The 17688-nt window shown below is 28.9% G+C and overlaps 1 protein-coding gene across 3 annotated transcripts; it reads right to left on the minus strand.

Moving 5' to 3' along the window:
• Positions 1-5542: 5542 nt before the first annotated feature.
• LOC130677356 (uncharacterized) lies at positions 5543-7282 on the minus strand. Of its 3 annotated transcripts, none has more exons than XR_008991578.1 (3): positions 6424-7282; positions 6131-6323; positions 5543-5766 (listed from the first exon to the last, which is right to left on the minus strand). XR_008991578.1 is itself a non-coding variant. In XM_057484096.1 (3 exons), the coding sequence occupies exons 1-3, from the start codon at positions 6443-6445 to the stop codon at positions 5763-5765; spliced, it is 237 nt and encodes a 78-aa protein (XP_057340079.1). In that variant the 5' UTR covers positions 6446-7282; the 3' UTR covers positions 5543-5762. The 3 variants fall into 3 exon arrangements, 2 of the variants coding, with proteins under 2 accessions (XP_057340079.1, XP_057340078.1); XM_057484096.1 differs by having other exon boundaries at positions 6131-6341; XM_057484095.1 differs by having other exon boundaries at positions 6131-7282.
• Between the last annotated feature and the right edge of the window lie 10406 nt (positions 7283-17688).

Raw genomic sequence — 17688 nt, forward strand, 5'->3', positions numbered from 1 at the left:
TTTTTTTTCTTCCAAACAGGTTCAAAAGTTTCGAATAGATAAAAAAAGACGCCTGTTAAAATTAGAGCTCTTAATATTAATATTAACATTGTCCGCATTACACTTTTCTATTTCCCATAAGAATAACATGGAAAACATTTTTTTTACGTCTTCTGATTTTTATAAGTAGCTAACGATGCGTCATAGGAATAATTGGCAGGCATACTATTGTAGGGAATTGAATGCTCTACAAAAAAGATTCTTATCATTTTTTGATAAATCTATTCGATCAAAAGTTATTTGAAGTTAAAGTCGAATTCATATCAAATTTTGAGATTTTTTTACTTTTCCAGCGAAACTATCAGACCTATCACAAAATATCACTAGACCTTTTTTGTCGACAATTTTATTCCCTAGAAGTTATTTGTAATAAAGTTTTTTCGAATTCCGCACTGTTTTCTAGTTATTTTTATTTTGATGTCAAACTCTTAAAATCGATCAGAAGACTATTTTGTATATGAGCATGACATTGAAATAAAAATAACTAGAAAACAATTGCAACCATCAACTTTATCCGAAAATTTTAAAGGACATTTTTTGTAGAGCATTTTATTTCCTACAACTTATCTCAGAGAAAATTTTCGATATTTCACTTAGGTCGTATGTTATTTGCAATTAACTGAAAATTTTCTTAAATAATCTAAATTTTGTTGATTAAAATTAATTATATTAAACTTTCAGTTAATTGCAAATAACTTACGACCTGTAAGTAATATCGAAAATATTCTCTGAGATAAGTTGTAGGAAATAAAATGCTCTACAAAAAATGTCCTTTAAAAGTTTCAGATAAAGTTGATGGTTGCCTCAAAAATTTAAAAAAATGTAATAATTTATCGTCAATCTAACTTTAACTTCGAATTACTTTTGAAGAAATAAAAATATCGAAAAAATATAAAAGACCTTTTTTGTAGAGCGTCAAATTTCCCATAAGAATATCTCTTGAACATTTGAAAGTATTAGTCCCACCGTGAGCTACAAAATTCCAAAGCTTAAAAAATAAATTTTCCCATGTTATTTAAACGGGAAATAGAAAATTGCGATGCGGCAGTTGTTCATATTAATATTAAGAGCTCAAACTTACACAGTATTTTTTTTCGTCATTTCCAACAATATTTTCGATATAATGAAGGAAAAAAAAATTAGTCGATTTATTTGAATCAGTCTAATATTTACTACTGTATATAATTTTATATTTAATCGGCCAAAATCTTTACATGATTTTTTATAATATACAGTATAATATATCATATATTATTTTGTTGCAAACATATATGATTTTATATATTTCAACCATTTACTGTTTTTTCATACGGGGGGCTTAAGAGTTACTTCATATTATAAAAAAAATCCTCACAAAATTTCATCCAGCGGTCTCCTTTCCCATTCAAAATACACGCGAAAGTTTTTCATTTTAGTTTTTCGTTATTAAGACTATGAAAAATTTTTTTTTTACATTCCACCTAGTATAATTTTGTAGGAAATTGAATTCTCTACAATAAACTGCGAATGCATTATGCACGTTAAACGAACTGGGAGAAAGTTACGGGGCTTCAAAAATCAACAAAAATTTAGTTTACTCAGTGTTAAATATTTTTTTATGTTCATTGCATCAAAAATTTTTTTTTCAAATTTCGACGAGCACGTTCTCGTAGAAAATTTAATTTCCTACAAAAAGTATTTGTAATCATATATACGTAAAATGAATAAGAAATTATTCCGAAATTATGACTTTCCATTATATGGGAGTTTAAAACTTCATATCATCATTCACATTAAATAAATAATTGATAATTTATTTTAAATTTAAATACAATAAGTTATTTAATTTTAAATATTTTTCAAAAAGTTTGGCACCGCAGGAAATTTTACCGCGGTTGCGCTTGCGCCGACTCTCTATTCGTGTTGGGGATATTTACGTGTGTGTTATGTTTACAAGCAATGCTATTCAGACAGAGTGTTACTTCATTGCTAAATTCTTGAATAATAAAAAGCAAATGAGTGATGGGAAAAAACGATATTTTTAACTACGTAAATATTTATGTCATGATTTATAGTAAATAATAAAAATTTTATAATACTTTCCTTTACTTGTTTGACTTTTCCGCTTCTTCGATAATCAACGCCGAGAAATTATTCGGAAACATTTATACGTCAGTATTTTCTTAAGCATTTCTATCCAAGGATATTTTGCATTCGAAGCTTAATTACTAGACGAAATATAATTTATGTGCTAAATTCTAGGTTTTTATTCACATAAATTGAAATTTTGCTGAGGAATGTGAAGAGATTTGGAAGCTATTAAAGTATATCCCTTTTTGTTTGTATAAATTTTCTGATTTGTCTGCACACATGAGAATGATTTTTTCTCTGCACCATCTGGCGGAAATTATGGCTACTAATGTATGAGTGCATGCGTGTGTGTAGATGCATACTTCTAATTTCTATTTTATAATAAATTAACCGATCCATAAATTGTTATTGCAGCATTCGAAAGAGTTCTTTTAAATTTAGATTCACTGTGTGTCAATCAGATGATTTCTTTTTTATTCTGCCTACTATCATCGTCCTACTTTCTTTTCGAAGCCCTTTCAATGTAAACTTAATATGTGTCAAAAAAATCCGACGAACATCAAATACTTAGTTTTCCGAAAACAAAATTTATATGGAGTTATTAAAACGCTTAAAAAAAATGTCATTCGAAATCGCTTGAATTAGAAGTCGTACATAATATCAAACGAAAATTAATTGAGAAATACAAAATCGTTGAATTTTGATTTACCTCGCTATCCAACGTCAAATTCATGACTTAGAAAAGTTTGCAGTTTGATATTTTCAAATTACTTTTTAGGTAATAAACGAATGACAATCCAATCGTTGACATTAATTATTTTATTGATAATTTCCTATTGATCACGATATGGCAATTCCGATCGAGTGTCAAAGACTTTACTTTATTTTAAATTGCCTTCAATATTTATTAACGTAATTTAGTTTTATTAGGAATTTTGTCTTTCACTTACACGCATTTATTGTATGATTTTTAAATTTCTCCTTCAATTTTATCAAATGATTTATCAAAAAAATTTTACAATACAACGATTACCAAATTAAATAATAAGACAAGAGTTGATGATAGTTTATATTTCAATAATTGACAGAAAACATCATCATTGTCACTGGGTTCTCATATTGTCAGATAGACGACTTTTATTGGAGCAGTTCAAATTATTTACTTGTAAAAATCCGATATTACATTCATCAATAATAGTAACAATAAATGGCCATAATTATTTTACGTACAGTTTACGTAAATTTGTTTCCAAATATTCATTTTGTTTTACTTAAATATTTTTTTTTTTTTACTCAATAAATCTACTAGACTGAAATTCTAATAAGATTGACATAAAAATTTACTTGGCCAGTGTAACCAACCTTGTAATCATTAGTGAAATTATTCTTGATTTTTCTGTGTATTAAATTAATCATCAATTGAAAGCAACATATATCAGGAAATTTCACGACTTAAGAATATCAATGAAAATCTAAAAAAATTTCCGAAATAAATCAAACGAAATTAGTTGAAGTATATAAATTTTTTCATGAGTTTTCGAATGTGAGCAAAATTTTATTCATTCGCCACCTAGTGGATAAAATTGAACTAATTTTTTTTTCAAAGACCTAGGCTTAGAAATTATACCTCAGCAGAATAAATGCATGGAATTCCGTTGAATAAATGAACTTTGCAGTAAGTTTCTACTTATGAGAAAAATGAATCGCGGGTGCCATCTATGAGTGACTTAGAAATCAATTTTTTGATCGACTTGTAAATTGATGTTGAGTGAAGTCGGAATTTAAGGAGAGATTTTTTAGATTAGGGTCTTTTCGTAGTTTTCTAATGAAGAGATGAAAATTTCATATTAATTCTTAGCATGACCTTATTAATCAATTTCTAGTGTCGGACACTGTTTTTTTCCCAAAATAAAGTGAATTCTTCACATTGATTGTTTAAAAAAAGTTGTCTTCACGAAACAGTCTTGAGAAAGAAACAATACCCTCAAAAATATTTTGTGATTCAATTTTTAGGATAAAATTGCACAGACGAACTCAAAATCATGGACATATCGATTTCACTCCAAATGATCGAATTAAACAATTCTCTCGGGGAACAAGGATGTCGCTTTCTTACTTTAGAAAAGAAAATAAAAGAATCCGACATTCTAAAGAACGTGGTACTTTGTAAATTTTTAACGAAAGCAAAATACAAACGTCTCCTATTTATTTATTACTTTCCAATCTGAATATTTATCCCAAAAATGCCTAGCCTGGGTTTAAGATCGACCAACGACTTCTATAATTTCAGAGCTCAAGACTGAGCGAAATTTTTTTTGAGAAATGAGAAAGAAGTCTTAATTTCAACATTTAACGTCAGAAATGAAATATTCAAGCTACTTGGTAAACATTTTCGTCACCTGTTAATCTCAAAAATAGTTTATGGGCTTCTATAAATTGTTTCTCGTAACTTTACCTCGAAGCTCTTTTCACGTTAATCAAGACACACAAAATAAAATACTCCACCTTGAATTAAATAACCCATAAATCGGGAAATATCAATCGTACAGATAATAGAAGTAGAATTTCGAATACCACAAAACAGTTGCTAGAAGACAAAAATAGTGTATTTTGGTGATAAAATTTTTTTCGAAGAGACAAGTTTTTCTCATGTATGTGCAACAGCTGTAGCTCTTGAAAAAATTTGATCAAAATGCGTCGAAACTAGAGATGTCAAGCTGCAAAATTCGTTTTTTTTAAATCTCGGTTCCTTTAATTTATGGCATGGGTGTATTTTGCGGTGAAAAAATTTTTTACATTATTTTATAAAATCTTATGAAATTCCCTTCAAGCAATTTCGTTAAATTTTTATATCGAAGTCAATGACTTTTATAAACATATCGTAGATTTTTATTCATTTGAAAGAAAATAAATTGTTGTTTTATTAATTTACTCGATAGAATATATAAATTTTATTATAAGCTTCTACTTGTGAAAAGAGAAAATGGCATGCGCCACCTAGCGTTAGTTTTGATAACTATTTTTTTTTTCTTTAAAATACAGCGGATTTCATTCAAGCTAACATAATTATATAGCTTGCCATCGATTAGAATTTATAATAATTAATGAAGAAAAAGTTAAAGTGGAAATTAATAAAGAAAAATAATTCTTTCATTGATTATCTACACGGAAAGAATTTTTTGATAAAAATTACTCTGTATTGTCGAGTAATCCTGGGCCGTTGCAAAAAATTGGTATTTTTTGTTTTAAATTAAACATTTTTTGTTTAAATATTAACGTTGCTAGACTATGTATTACTCTACTACTGAGTAATTTTTTGAAAGTCTTATATTCAATCGATTATTGTGAATATCTTATCTTGATCTATCAATTTTTATTCCATGCGATTAATTTTTACTCCCTAATATACCATTCTTTTAAGGGGTTAGGGGTACTCAGGGGTATGAAAAAATGATGATTTTCAATAATTTTTTTTTTGTAGTTAATTACTTTATTTGACAAAAATAAAAACATAGCTTTATTAGAACACGTTTCGATTTGACTTCACGAAAATTTCAAAAAAAAAAATTAATAATTCAAAAAGTTATCGCTGTTTTTGTAGAGCCCGTTCCTCCCGAAGTCCTTTGCGGTGATCATCATAAGTCCTTGGAGATTCATCTAAAATCAATCGGACAAGAAAAATTAGTTTTATTAATAGATAATCTTGTGCCTGATCGAAGCTTTTTTTTTTTTTTTCGAAATTAACAAAATGGCGGCCTCAGGAAATTTTTTTCAAATTTTCGAGAAAAAAACCGACAGTTTATTGTTAAAAAAAAATCGAAATTTTTGAAAAAAAAAAAAATCCTTCGATCAGGCACGAGTTTTTAATGTATTTCAAAAGTACAATAAATTTTATTGAAATCTACCGAGCAGTTTTTAAGTTACAGTGATCACCAGTTCAGAAAACATAGTTTTGAGAAAAACGCATTTAAAGTTTTGCTATGGATTTATGTCGAATTATAAGAATTATTTAATAACTTACACTGAGTCATCTATTCCTGGACCATATAATAGCTCTTCAGCCGACATAGCAGCTTCCAAAATATCGATTTGCTGGTGCCTACGTTGCAATCGACCTTCTCGGGTGTTATCATTAGCGCGCTTATCTGCTACTTTGATACGTGCAGCATCCATTCTTTCTGCATACCGATGAGAATTAGGCCCACAATTAAGTCCTAGTGTATTCATCAAGACTAATAATGAATTTATACCCTCATTAAATATACACATAGCAACGTATGCAGCTATTTGTACGATAGTAAAACTAGTATTTACCGTTTTTGGGCATATTTTCCATACTAGTTGGTTAAAGCTTTCATTATTATTCTGATTGAATCCACCTACACATCTTGAAAGTAAATTTTCATTACTAAGATCTTCGTATATAGGCTTGATAGCTTTTAAAACATCAGAAGGTAAAGGAGAATAATCGTGAGAAAAGGTATCAAGCTCTCCTCTTGCTTCAGCGCGCTGGTAAGAGCACCAAGATTCTTCGCCTTTTGGACACATATCATGATTCGGTTTTTCATCACTCGAGCCGTAGTGATAAAAGGTTGCCATTATAGCAGATTTCATATTTTCAACAGGAAGGAATATATTCATTTCCACAGTTATTACATGCAACTACAATTTTGAATCCCAGCCCACGTGTACTTGCTGTTTGAAACACTACATTTCCATCACATTTTTTACATTTTATAAGAGCAGAAATTGCAGTGAATACCTGAATAAAATTTATTATTCGAAATTCAGTACTGCTGTCTTCAGGTACATCATCTTCAGTGTTTTGTTTTAATTTTTTAGAAGATGTACTCTGAATACTTTCATCACGTTCGGCTGTTTTCGGATTAAAAACATTCTTTCTTTTGACTGAACGCGACTTATTAATTTTTTCAGAACTCCGAAGTTCTCTTGAAACCTTTCTAGAATCACGTCCCATGGTTAATAATTTAATTCACTTGAGAAATAATTTATCACAAAACTATCGACTGATCAGTGCAACGACTACAGGTATACTGGCAACCAAAAATTATTTTTCAGTTCTTGTACTACCTACAAATTGTGAATATATGTAGAAGGATATATATATATATAGAAGGATATATATATTTATATATCCTATATATATATATATATATATATATATATATATATATATATATATATATATAATAATAAATACATTAAAATGGGGAGATATTCATGACAATGAAACCCGAAAGGTCGGTTGCTTGCAGCTGTTTCTAGCTACCTGCTCTCGAATGCCACGTAGCACCCGAGCGTCCTTTGGTCATTGTTAAATAACTCGAAAAGAATTTGTCGGATTCACTTCAAATTTTCACACAATATTTTTAAAATATTATACTTTAAGAAAATGCAAAAAAAAAAAAATCGATTTTTTGAAAATTCTGACTACCCCTAACCCCTTAAACCCATTAACTGTTTGATGAAAAACTGCTTATAACTCGAATAAATTTTCTTATCCATGGAAGTAATTTTTACTCTAAACTGCAGAGTAATATTTCAGTAGTCTCCGTTAATCTTCGGTTAATATCGGCTTTAATTAAATGTCTTTTATTTTGCTCGCGACAACTTACATGTTACGCACACAAACGTAGGTTTGGAAAAAAAGACGATCTCTGTATCTCTCTATAACTTAATATTTATTTCAAAATTAAAAAAAAATTTGTATCTTTTCTTTTTCAACACAATAAGAGTAATTTTTTTTTTATTCTTTTTCAAAATATTTATTTTAAGTCATATTCTAAGGCAATTAGATGATTTTTAGATTTTTATGAAAATTTCAGCCTATTAATTGTAATTTTTATTGTAATTCAATATAAATTTTATAAATTGAATCATAAACTTTTTGTCATAACCTACGAGTAAAAATTGAACTAGAGGGAATTTATTTAGACAGCCGCTAGGTGTAATTTTTACTCGTAATTGTGAGTGAAAATTAATCTGATTGATTTTTACTCACTGAAAGAGTAAGATTTTGTAATTAAAAATTAAAAAGTCGTAATGGCCCAAGATTACTCGATTTAGAGTAAATTTTAGAATAAATAACATGGCAATATTCATACGGAAATTCTTTCGGTGTAGAAAACCGTAAATTTTAAGTTTGCAGTACATAATGAAAGGAAAATTGCAGGGGTTTAAAGTCTTTTGTAAATATTTCAAGGATTTATAGAAGTTTAAACGAATCAAAATGATTCTTAGTCTATTCGTTAGTAGCAAAGTTGTGACAAGTTTACAAATATCCTAAAAACATCATTTTCTGCGTTTTTGTCAACTACCCTTGCAACGCAATCATTTTCATTACTGAAATTCAATGGACTCATCTTTTCTAGGTTTTTATGAAGTTTTCCGAGACCGACTTGAATTTTATGTTCCACCATCAGGGTCCACGTAATTGATTACCGAACTCGAAAATGACTTTTTCGCTCGTTACGTCGGTAACTCAGCAAAAATTGATTGTACAGTGAACAGTGAAAAATTAATGTAAAATTCTACAAAAAAATTTATTGAATTCCGTGGGTCGCTTGAATGGCGGTTAAACTTTCGAAAAATTTTTAGCTTCCCGCTAAGAAAATTGAAAATTTTCAAAAATTTGGGAAGTTATCGGTTTTGGCCCGATTCGCAAAAACCGAATTTCTATCAGATTTTGACGTTTTGAGGTTCTAGGAAGCTATCCTGACTAATTTCACGATGACGTCCGAGTGTATGTATGTATGTATGTGTGTACGTACGTACGTACGTATGTATGTAAATATTCATACACTGTAAAAAATTACCAGAGTAAGTCCAAGCGATGTAGGTGTTAAAATTATCGGTGTTAAATTTACCCCCGAAAGTGGTGTGAAAATAACGCCGCCACCGGTGTAAATATTCTGTACCGGTGTAAAAAAAAATATCTCCGGTGTTAAAATAACGCAACCACCGGTGTAGATATTCTTTACCGGTGTCAAAATATTTTACTTTGTGAATATTTTTACTTACTCGATCACTATACTTGTTAATAAATGATATTTTTTATTAATTTTTCTAAAGAACTGACATTTTTTGTGTTTTATAATATTTAAAGTTAATACTCCAAGCGGACGCAATTTACCCCGCTTTTACACCGGCGATACTCCGCTTTTACACCTGTTACCCCACTTTTACTCTGCTTGTGCACCGGTTACCCCGCTTTAACACCGGTATTTCTAACACCGGTGTATTACTTCTTCTACACCGGTGTAATTTCATTTTTACACCGGGCGGAGTTGAAACGAGTCTATTTTTAACACCGCTCTTTTTACAGTGTAACTCTTGAACGGATGAACCGATTTTGATCTCCAAGGTGTCATTCGATGCGGCTTGCTAATATCTTGAAGCTGTCAAAAATTGAGCTGTATCGGTAGGGTGCGTTCGGAGATATTTTGAAAATAAAATTTTTTCAAATATGTTTTATTTGGATAACTTTTAATTTGCTCAATGGATTGATTCCAAAATCTCATCAGCTCTAAAACTTTATAAGCCACATCAAATACTACCAAAAAATAAAAATTGGTTCATTCATTTAAGAGAAACCGTTGACGAAAGAATTCAAAAAAAATTTTTTTTTTTGGGTTTCTAGAAATTTCTCTAAAATGAGTGGATAAATCAATTTCAAAATTTGATCTGCTTTAGAACTTGATAAAACACGTCGATTGCCACCTCAACCGTCTTAATCGGTTAATTCGTTTACGAGATATCGTTGATTAAAAAAATTGTGAAAAACGTTTTTTTTCTGATATCTACACAAAAATTGAATCATTCGATTTCAAAATCTATTCAGCTCTAGAACTTAATAAAATGCCTCGATTGCCGCCTCAACCATCAAAATCGGTTAATTTGTTCGCGAGATATCGTGGGAGAAAAAAATTCTAAAAAATGGTTTTTTTAAAAACAATGGCTCCAAAATGTATTCACAATAATGTTTTCGAGCTCAAAGAGCTCGAAAACAGCGGGAAGTTTTGGGGCTGGCCCGCAGGGTCAACTGATAGACCGATTTCTTTCATTGGTTCTCCTATAATTACTAAAAACCCGCGACTAATAAAAGATTTAGACCGAAGAATACAAACATTAGAATCATCAAGTTTTAAATTGCTTCTTTTATTTTTTTTGCAATTGAATTCTTTTCGTGCAGAGCCAAGTTATCAATATAACGTAAACATGTTAAATTTCCTCTCTGCCATATAATTTTCGAATCAAACCCATGAATCGCAATTGTTTTAATATCCAGCATTTGCTAAGAATTTTAAGTGTCGTAAAAACAACAGATGGAAGACTAGTTCTTTATGTTAAACTGAATTACTCGCAGAGACTTAGTGGTGATAACCGACGATCATACTACGCCACATTAACGATTACTCGATTGTGAATTTCGAATTAGTACTGATAAAAGAAGAGCAACAATATCGAGTGCCACAGGAAATTCTGATGCTCAAAAGAAATCTTATGATTAATTGTGGATTCGAATGTGGACAAAGCATTCCTCAGTGATAGAATCATATTAATAAATATGTGGAGGTTAGTAATTTTTTTTTAATCAGTCCCGGGAACTTTTCTCGAAAATTATTTCGGAAATATTTATTTTATACTGTCGACGAATAACATGATCCAATTTATTACTATTTATAACACAATCCTGATTGATGTGCCATTTTTGAAGATAGAGATCGTTCTCTCATATTTCAATTTACAGATTTTATAAATAGTTCATGGAAAAATTTTAAGACTATATGAACTTGATAATGAGTTAGTGCCTGTGAGAATAGTTCCATCCATGCGCCACGTAGCGGATAAATTAAAAAATTTTTATTTTCACTGCAAAAGAACTTATAAGCTTGAGAATAAGGTTTTAGAAAGATTTTTTTACGAGTAAGTGTTGTGTTTATGTCTAAATAATTGAAGTTTTCAAAATTACTCATGGAAAAATTAAAATTATTGGACTTGAGTCTCGAAGCTGTCTTAGGTTTTATAGGCATAGTTCCTTCCTTAAAAGAAAACACTTAAGAAAAAATAAATTTCTGTAGGATTTAGAGCAAAAATTGCTCCATGGCTGCGGTTCCAAAAGCTTCAGGTTAAATCCGTTCCGGGTTAACTGAGTATTGCTTAAAATTGAGATTTGATCGACAAATAAATTAAGTATATCACTATAAATATTGATGTTCTTTTCACGTTTAAAGAAAGAAAATGTGGTCGATTAGGAACGGTCACTCGGACATAGGCACGGTTGAAAAATATTAATTGAAAATATTATCTCTCAGATATATTCAATTATTATTTTATAACTGAGATTTTGAATTTTGAGTATCTAAGTTATTCCGTGAATTTAACTGCTATCAACAACGTGTTGCTCTTATACGTGCGTTTTACGTTGCATTCGCTCTCGCGTATTAATTAAGTTGAATTCGCTCTTAATAATTATTTCTCACAATAATTGTCTGTAAATAGTGTAAATAAATATCTAATTTATTTTCCAAAAAAAAGTGTATAATTTTTAGTTGTTAAAATTACCATCACCTACACTAGATCCAATTAGTTTATCCTCTAATTTAACAAAGTTACTATTTTAAAGAAAAAATAACAAATAGAAAGAATTCCGAGTGTTGCTTCATTCAAACTTTTAGTTTCGACATAAATTTTGAAAAATATGCGATATAATAATTCATGTCATTGCTTTAATGAACTTTCATATTTCTCTGCGCAAATGAGAAAGATTTTCTTCCTGCGCCACCTAGTGGTCATTTTTGTAACTATTTTATAATAATTTTATCAGATAATTCAAAATAGAACGAGAATCGTTTCGTACCCCTAACGGACCCAAATTACGGTAAACCCACCGTAAAATACCGATTTACCGTAAATTACGGTGGATTTGCCGTAAAATACGAAAATACGGTAATCCACCGTAAATTACGGTAATTCGGTAATCCACCCGAATTTTTTACGGTAGATTCATCGTATTCTACGATAAATTTACGGTACACCCGCCGTAATTTACGCTAATCCACCGTAAAGTACCGATTTACCGTAATCTATGGTGGATTTACCGTAATTTACGGTGGATTTGCCGTAAAATACGGAAATACGGTAATCCACCGTAAATTACGGTAATTCGGTAATCCACCCAATTTTTTTACGGTAGATTTATCGTATTCTACGGTAAATTTACGGTATACCCGCCGTAATTTACGGTAATCCACCGTAAAGTACCGATTTACCGTAATCTATGGTGGATTTACCGTAATTTACGGTGGGTTTACCGTAATTTACGGTAAATCTACTCGAATTTTATGGTATTCTAGGGTAAATTTACGGTAAAATTACCGTGAATTTACGGTAAATCAGATCTGCTAGGGACACAGTAAAAAATATTGTGTATCTGTGTTAAAAACGGTCCGTGTTAAATTTGTTGTGTTGATTATTTTGTGTCAAATCAACACAATTCTTTGGGTTACTTTAAAATTTTCAATCGATCTCCTATTCAACACTTTGAAAGTGCTAACTAGTACAAAAATCGATATCATCAACATTTATTAAGTGTTACTTTAAAATCAACACAAAAAAAGTGTTGAAACGACAGTTGAATTGTGTTAAAAAAATGTCTTCTTTTTATTCACGCGGGAAGCGCCATTGAGCATCAGTTTTGCTTGGTTAGTTATTATTTTTGTGACATTGATTTTATTTATTTCCAATTGGACACGAAAAAATTAAGTTGACAAAGTTCATGATTCGTATAGTTTAAAAAAAAAATATTTAAAAAATTGCATCTGTGGCTTTTTTACTTTTCTACATGCGCATATTTTTATTTTTTCTTCGTAAGTGATTTGTTAATAAAAAACTTCAAAAATTGTCTACTGTCTGCTAACTTTAGGATCATGTTTACTATCACAAAATAGTTCAATGTTAAATAATAATTGTTGACACTTTTGACCCGCATGGAAAAGCTATATATTGCAAAAAGTATATAAAAGAACATATGGAGAATATGTGATAAATATATAGCGGCAAAAATATCTATATTGAAAAATATATGTTTTTTACATTGGATTATATATTCATTATAATATATTTACTTGTATATAATGTTTTGTATTTTTCTATATATATTATCTCATATAATGCTCAATATATTCTTGTCATATATGGATGGTATATATCTAACTTATAAGTATAATATAATAAACTTAATATATATTTCCATATATTTTGACTCATATAATTAGTGGTATATGGTTTCTATATAATTGATTATATATGAAAGAATTTATATGTTTAAATATATGGTTAGCGGTATATTGGAATTATATTTTTCTAATATATTAAAACTTATATTTTTCGCAATATATTGAAAATTTTATTTTTCCAATATACTTTTTCAATTTCTACACAAATCCACAAAAAAAGTCAAATTTACTATTTTTTTTTCTTTTTATTGACCTTACATTTACTTAATAACTAACGCAAGAACCTAAGAAAAGTAAAAAAAGTGCCATATATTTTACAATATATTGGAAACCATATATTTTGCAATATACTGAAAAACATATAAAAAATATAAAAAATACTATATATTAATTAATATACTTCTTTCAATATAATATATCAATATAAAAAAAGATATATTAAAATATATATGTAAAACATACATAAGAAAGTCATATATTGATAAATATATTGGTAATATATTCTAGCAATATATTTTTTTTCAATATATTATCATATATTAATACGGCAAAAATATAAATATTATTTTATATATTGTACAATATATCAAATTATAATATTCATATATTCTATCATATATGTTTTCACATATAAAGTTTTTTCATGCGGGCTAGGTGCGGGATGAAGATCTACTGATTGATAAAATAGGAATTATGCACGTGTATGAATCATTTGAATTAATTAATTAAATATATTAATGCATAAGATTTATTAGTTTTAAGTACATATTTAGAATTTTAAGACATTTGGGCGGAATCCATCATAACATTATGCCAATAATTATTTTGTAATTTTCTTGTGAAAAATATTTCAGCCAGGTATTGAAACGTTGAAATCGTCGACTGCCAGGTGGGGAAAAATCGATATGTTTCTAAAAAACTACCGCGGCTAAAAAAAAAAAAACACAAAAAAATTAGCAATTTATCGATTATACGAGTTAAACATATAAATTTTGGGAAAATCATTTACGATCCGTTTAAGAAAATTATAACCTATCATTCAGTCTTAAATAAAATGAGACCAAACATAAAGTTTCAATATTTTATTACTTCAAATAATTAACGTAGCCGTCCATAAACGCAGCCGACATTGAAAAATTATTGACAAGAAACACCTCAAATTCGCGAAAACCCAAAAATTGGGAACATTGAGTAATGTAAACAATGTTTAACTATTTTATATAAGAGAATCTGATGGTTCTAAGATTGCATGGCTGCAAGAATACCTGGACTTCATGCAATGGAAAATACATTACAGAAGACTAAAATGTATGTTTCGTGACAAAAAATACAAGAGAACTAGATGCGAGATTTTATTTCTCGAATGTATTTCATAATATTTAGAAATATAATTTTTGAGTTCTAAGTTTAGAAGTTTCTTTGTTAGAGAAAAATAATTCTCCATTCTTTAATGTTATTAAAATATTTTTTTCCAAGACAAGTTTGAGAAATATGCATTGTAATCATTCATGCCACTGTTTGGTTCATATTAACTATCAAGTACGTCTGCGCAAATGAGAAAGATTTTTTTCGTGGGCCACCTAGCGGTCATTTTTGCAAGTATTATTTTTTTTCTTAGATTCTGTTGGATAAATTAAATTATGAGTTAAAATCTATGAGGTGTCTAGTAACTTATCAAAATTTACTTACATGAAAATTATAAAAAAAATACCCGCACAAAATAAAGAAAAATTATGTCAACATATAACATCTCCCGTGTAAAAAAAATTCGTTCAAAAAAGATTCCAAAAAAGTTCCGCATGTGGAACTAAACATGAGACAGATTAGAACTTCGAATGGAACTTTTTTGGAACGTTAGTAATTTTGATGGAAAAAAAAAAGTTTTTATGAGCAAATTTAGAGTCAAAAAAGGACGTTCTTGAAAGTTTTTGGAATTTTATGGACGTTTTTTTTAGTTCTATAAAAAATTCAAAAGTAGTGATTTTTGAACTATTTTGGAATGTTTTTAGAACGTCTTTAGTCTACAAAAGATGCAAAATGAGTGATTTTGGAATGCCTTTTTTAGTCCATAAAAAAGTCAAAAGTGGTGATTCTGGAACTTTTTTGGAATGTTTTTGGAATGTCTATTTTAGTTCTATAACAGGTTGTAAAGTAACGATTTTTGGACTATTTTTGAATGTTTTTGGAACGTCTTTTTTAGCTTCCGAAAAATGTCAAAAGTGGTGATTATGGAACTTTTTTAAAATGTCCATATAAAATTCGAAAAACGTTCCAAGAACGTCCTTATTTGACTCTAAATTCGCTCATAAAAACTTTTTTTTTACCATCAAAATTACTAGCGTTCCAAAAAAGTTCTAATCTGTCTCATGTTTAGAAGTTCCACATGCGGAACTCTTTTGGAATCTTTTTGGAACGAATTTTTTTTACACGGGCTACCAAATTTTCTATTTCCAAATTGCATTTTCTTTTAATAATAATTACTTTTAACAAGATTTTATGGAATTTCATGAAATTCTATGCAATTCTGAAAACTCGGTACCTTTCCTCAAAAAACTCGCAGCAAAAAAAAAGCTGTCAAATATGAGTAACGTAAGACTCGATCGCTTCTCGCATTAGGCTGTATTCAAACGCCTCGAGTACTTGAGTCAAATGAATCTGGTTCGACGTTAGAAATTTTTTTTTATAGTGTAAGGATAAATCACTCAATATTCATCAGCTCAATACAATTTAACCCTAATTAGATCGATGCTTGTCCTACTTGTCTGTACAATTAACACACTGGAAATAACTATAGATTCCTTCAAAATTATAATGTAATTTTTTTTCTATTAATCGACAAGTAAGTAATATGTAAATTAATTATCATGAAGGTTTCTCTATTTTACTGATTAACGAATCAATATTCAATACGGAAAAAAATTCATTTGTCTGAAAAATGAGGTAAATATTTAAAGTCAAATAACATGAGATGTAGACCAATTTTTGTAAAAATAATTATTAAGTCGTCAGAATTGGAATGAACGGCCGTAATAACATGCACGAATTCAAAAATTGATAAAATTTGAAAATTGACACTCAATCTGACAATGATCATGTCTTTTCTATTTGATAATGATTCAATCAAATTCTTCACGACAAAAATGATGAATAAAATGTCGCTAATAATATGAAGCCAAAATCAAAGCATCTATTTAAATAAAGTCTTCTTATTTATGAAATCTATAGAAATATCAATTAAAATTTTGTATGTGTCATATATATTCAAGTTTTTCTAGTTAAAATAATTGCATATCTTTTTTTATTTGCTAGACGAAGTTTAAATAATATTATTCTGCTTATAATAACTTTCATATTTATCTGTGCGTGTGAGAAAGATTTTCCTCTACGCCACCTAGCGTCAATTTTTACAACTAGCTTTTTTTATTCCTATTCGAGAATATGACCTTGTAGAAGGAATCTCTCACAAACTGGTCAGTTTTCAAAATATAATTTCACTTTTCATTAGAAAAAAAGCATTTTACGAAAATTACGCAGAAAAAAAAGATTTCTTGGCACAAGAATTTTTGACTCGCCCCAGAAAAATTTTTTCCCAGCCCAAGAAATTTTTTGTATTATGAATTAAAAACAGAAATTTTCTTACGGCGAGAATTAATTTTCTCAGAGCAAGAAAAAACTTTTTGAGTCAATAAATTTTTTCTCGTCCCAGTTCTTGCGCCCAGAAATTTTTTTTTTCTGTGTAGAAATTTTGCTTTTGTGGTTCATGATTCGAAATTTTTCACAGAAATTTTATATCGGGAGTTCATTATATGGAAATAAAAATCGTAGGTTAAAGTCGAATCTTGAAAATGGGGCCCTATTCGTTCTCCGATAGCAAATTATTATTAAATAATGACTTGATGAAGATAGAAATGTCAGAAGTAATCAAGACTACAAATTTATCAATTTACGAATTTGTTTACTGGAAATCTAACTCTATCGAGCGAATCCAGTAAATTTTCTGTCAATTACTTAAAAAATTCACTATGTCACAGAAATGCGGGGGAAAAATGGATAATAAACGTATACCCGGGAAAAAAAGATATTATATGATCATATATAAACATATATATTAATATAAAATTTATATATGATCATATAAGAAATATATAAAAATTATATATGATTACATAAAAGCTTATATGATCTTATAAAGTTTTTATAAAAATCCATATACTCTTGTGAGGACTTCATAAAAATTGATATGATTTTATATAACGTTATATATAACGTTATAAAATTACTAGATAAAGTTTTATATGCTTATATATAATCATATAAGAGA

The sequence above is a fragment of the Microplitis mediator genome, chromosome 11 (assembly GCF_029852145.1).
Source record: "Microplitis mediator isolate UGA2020A chromosome 11, iyMicMedi2.1, whole genome shotgun sequence".
NCBI classification, from domain to species: domain Eukaryota; kingdom Metazoa; phylum Arthropoda; class Insecta; order Hymenoptera; family Braconidae; genus Microplitis; species Microplitis mediator.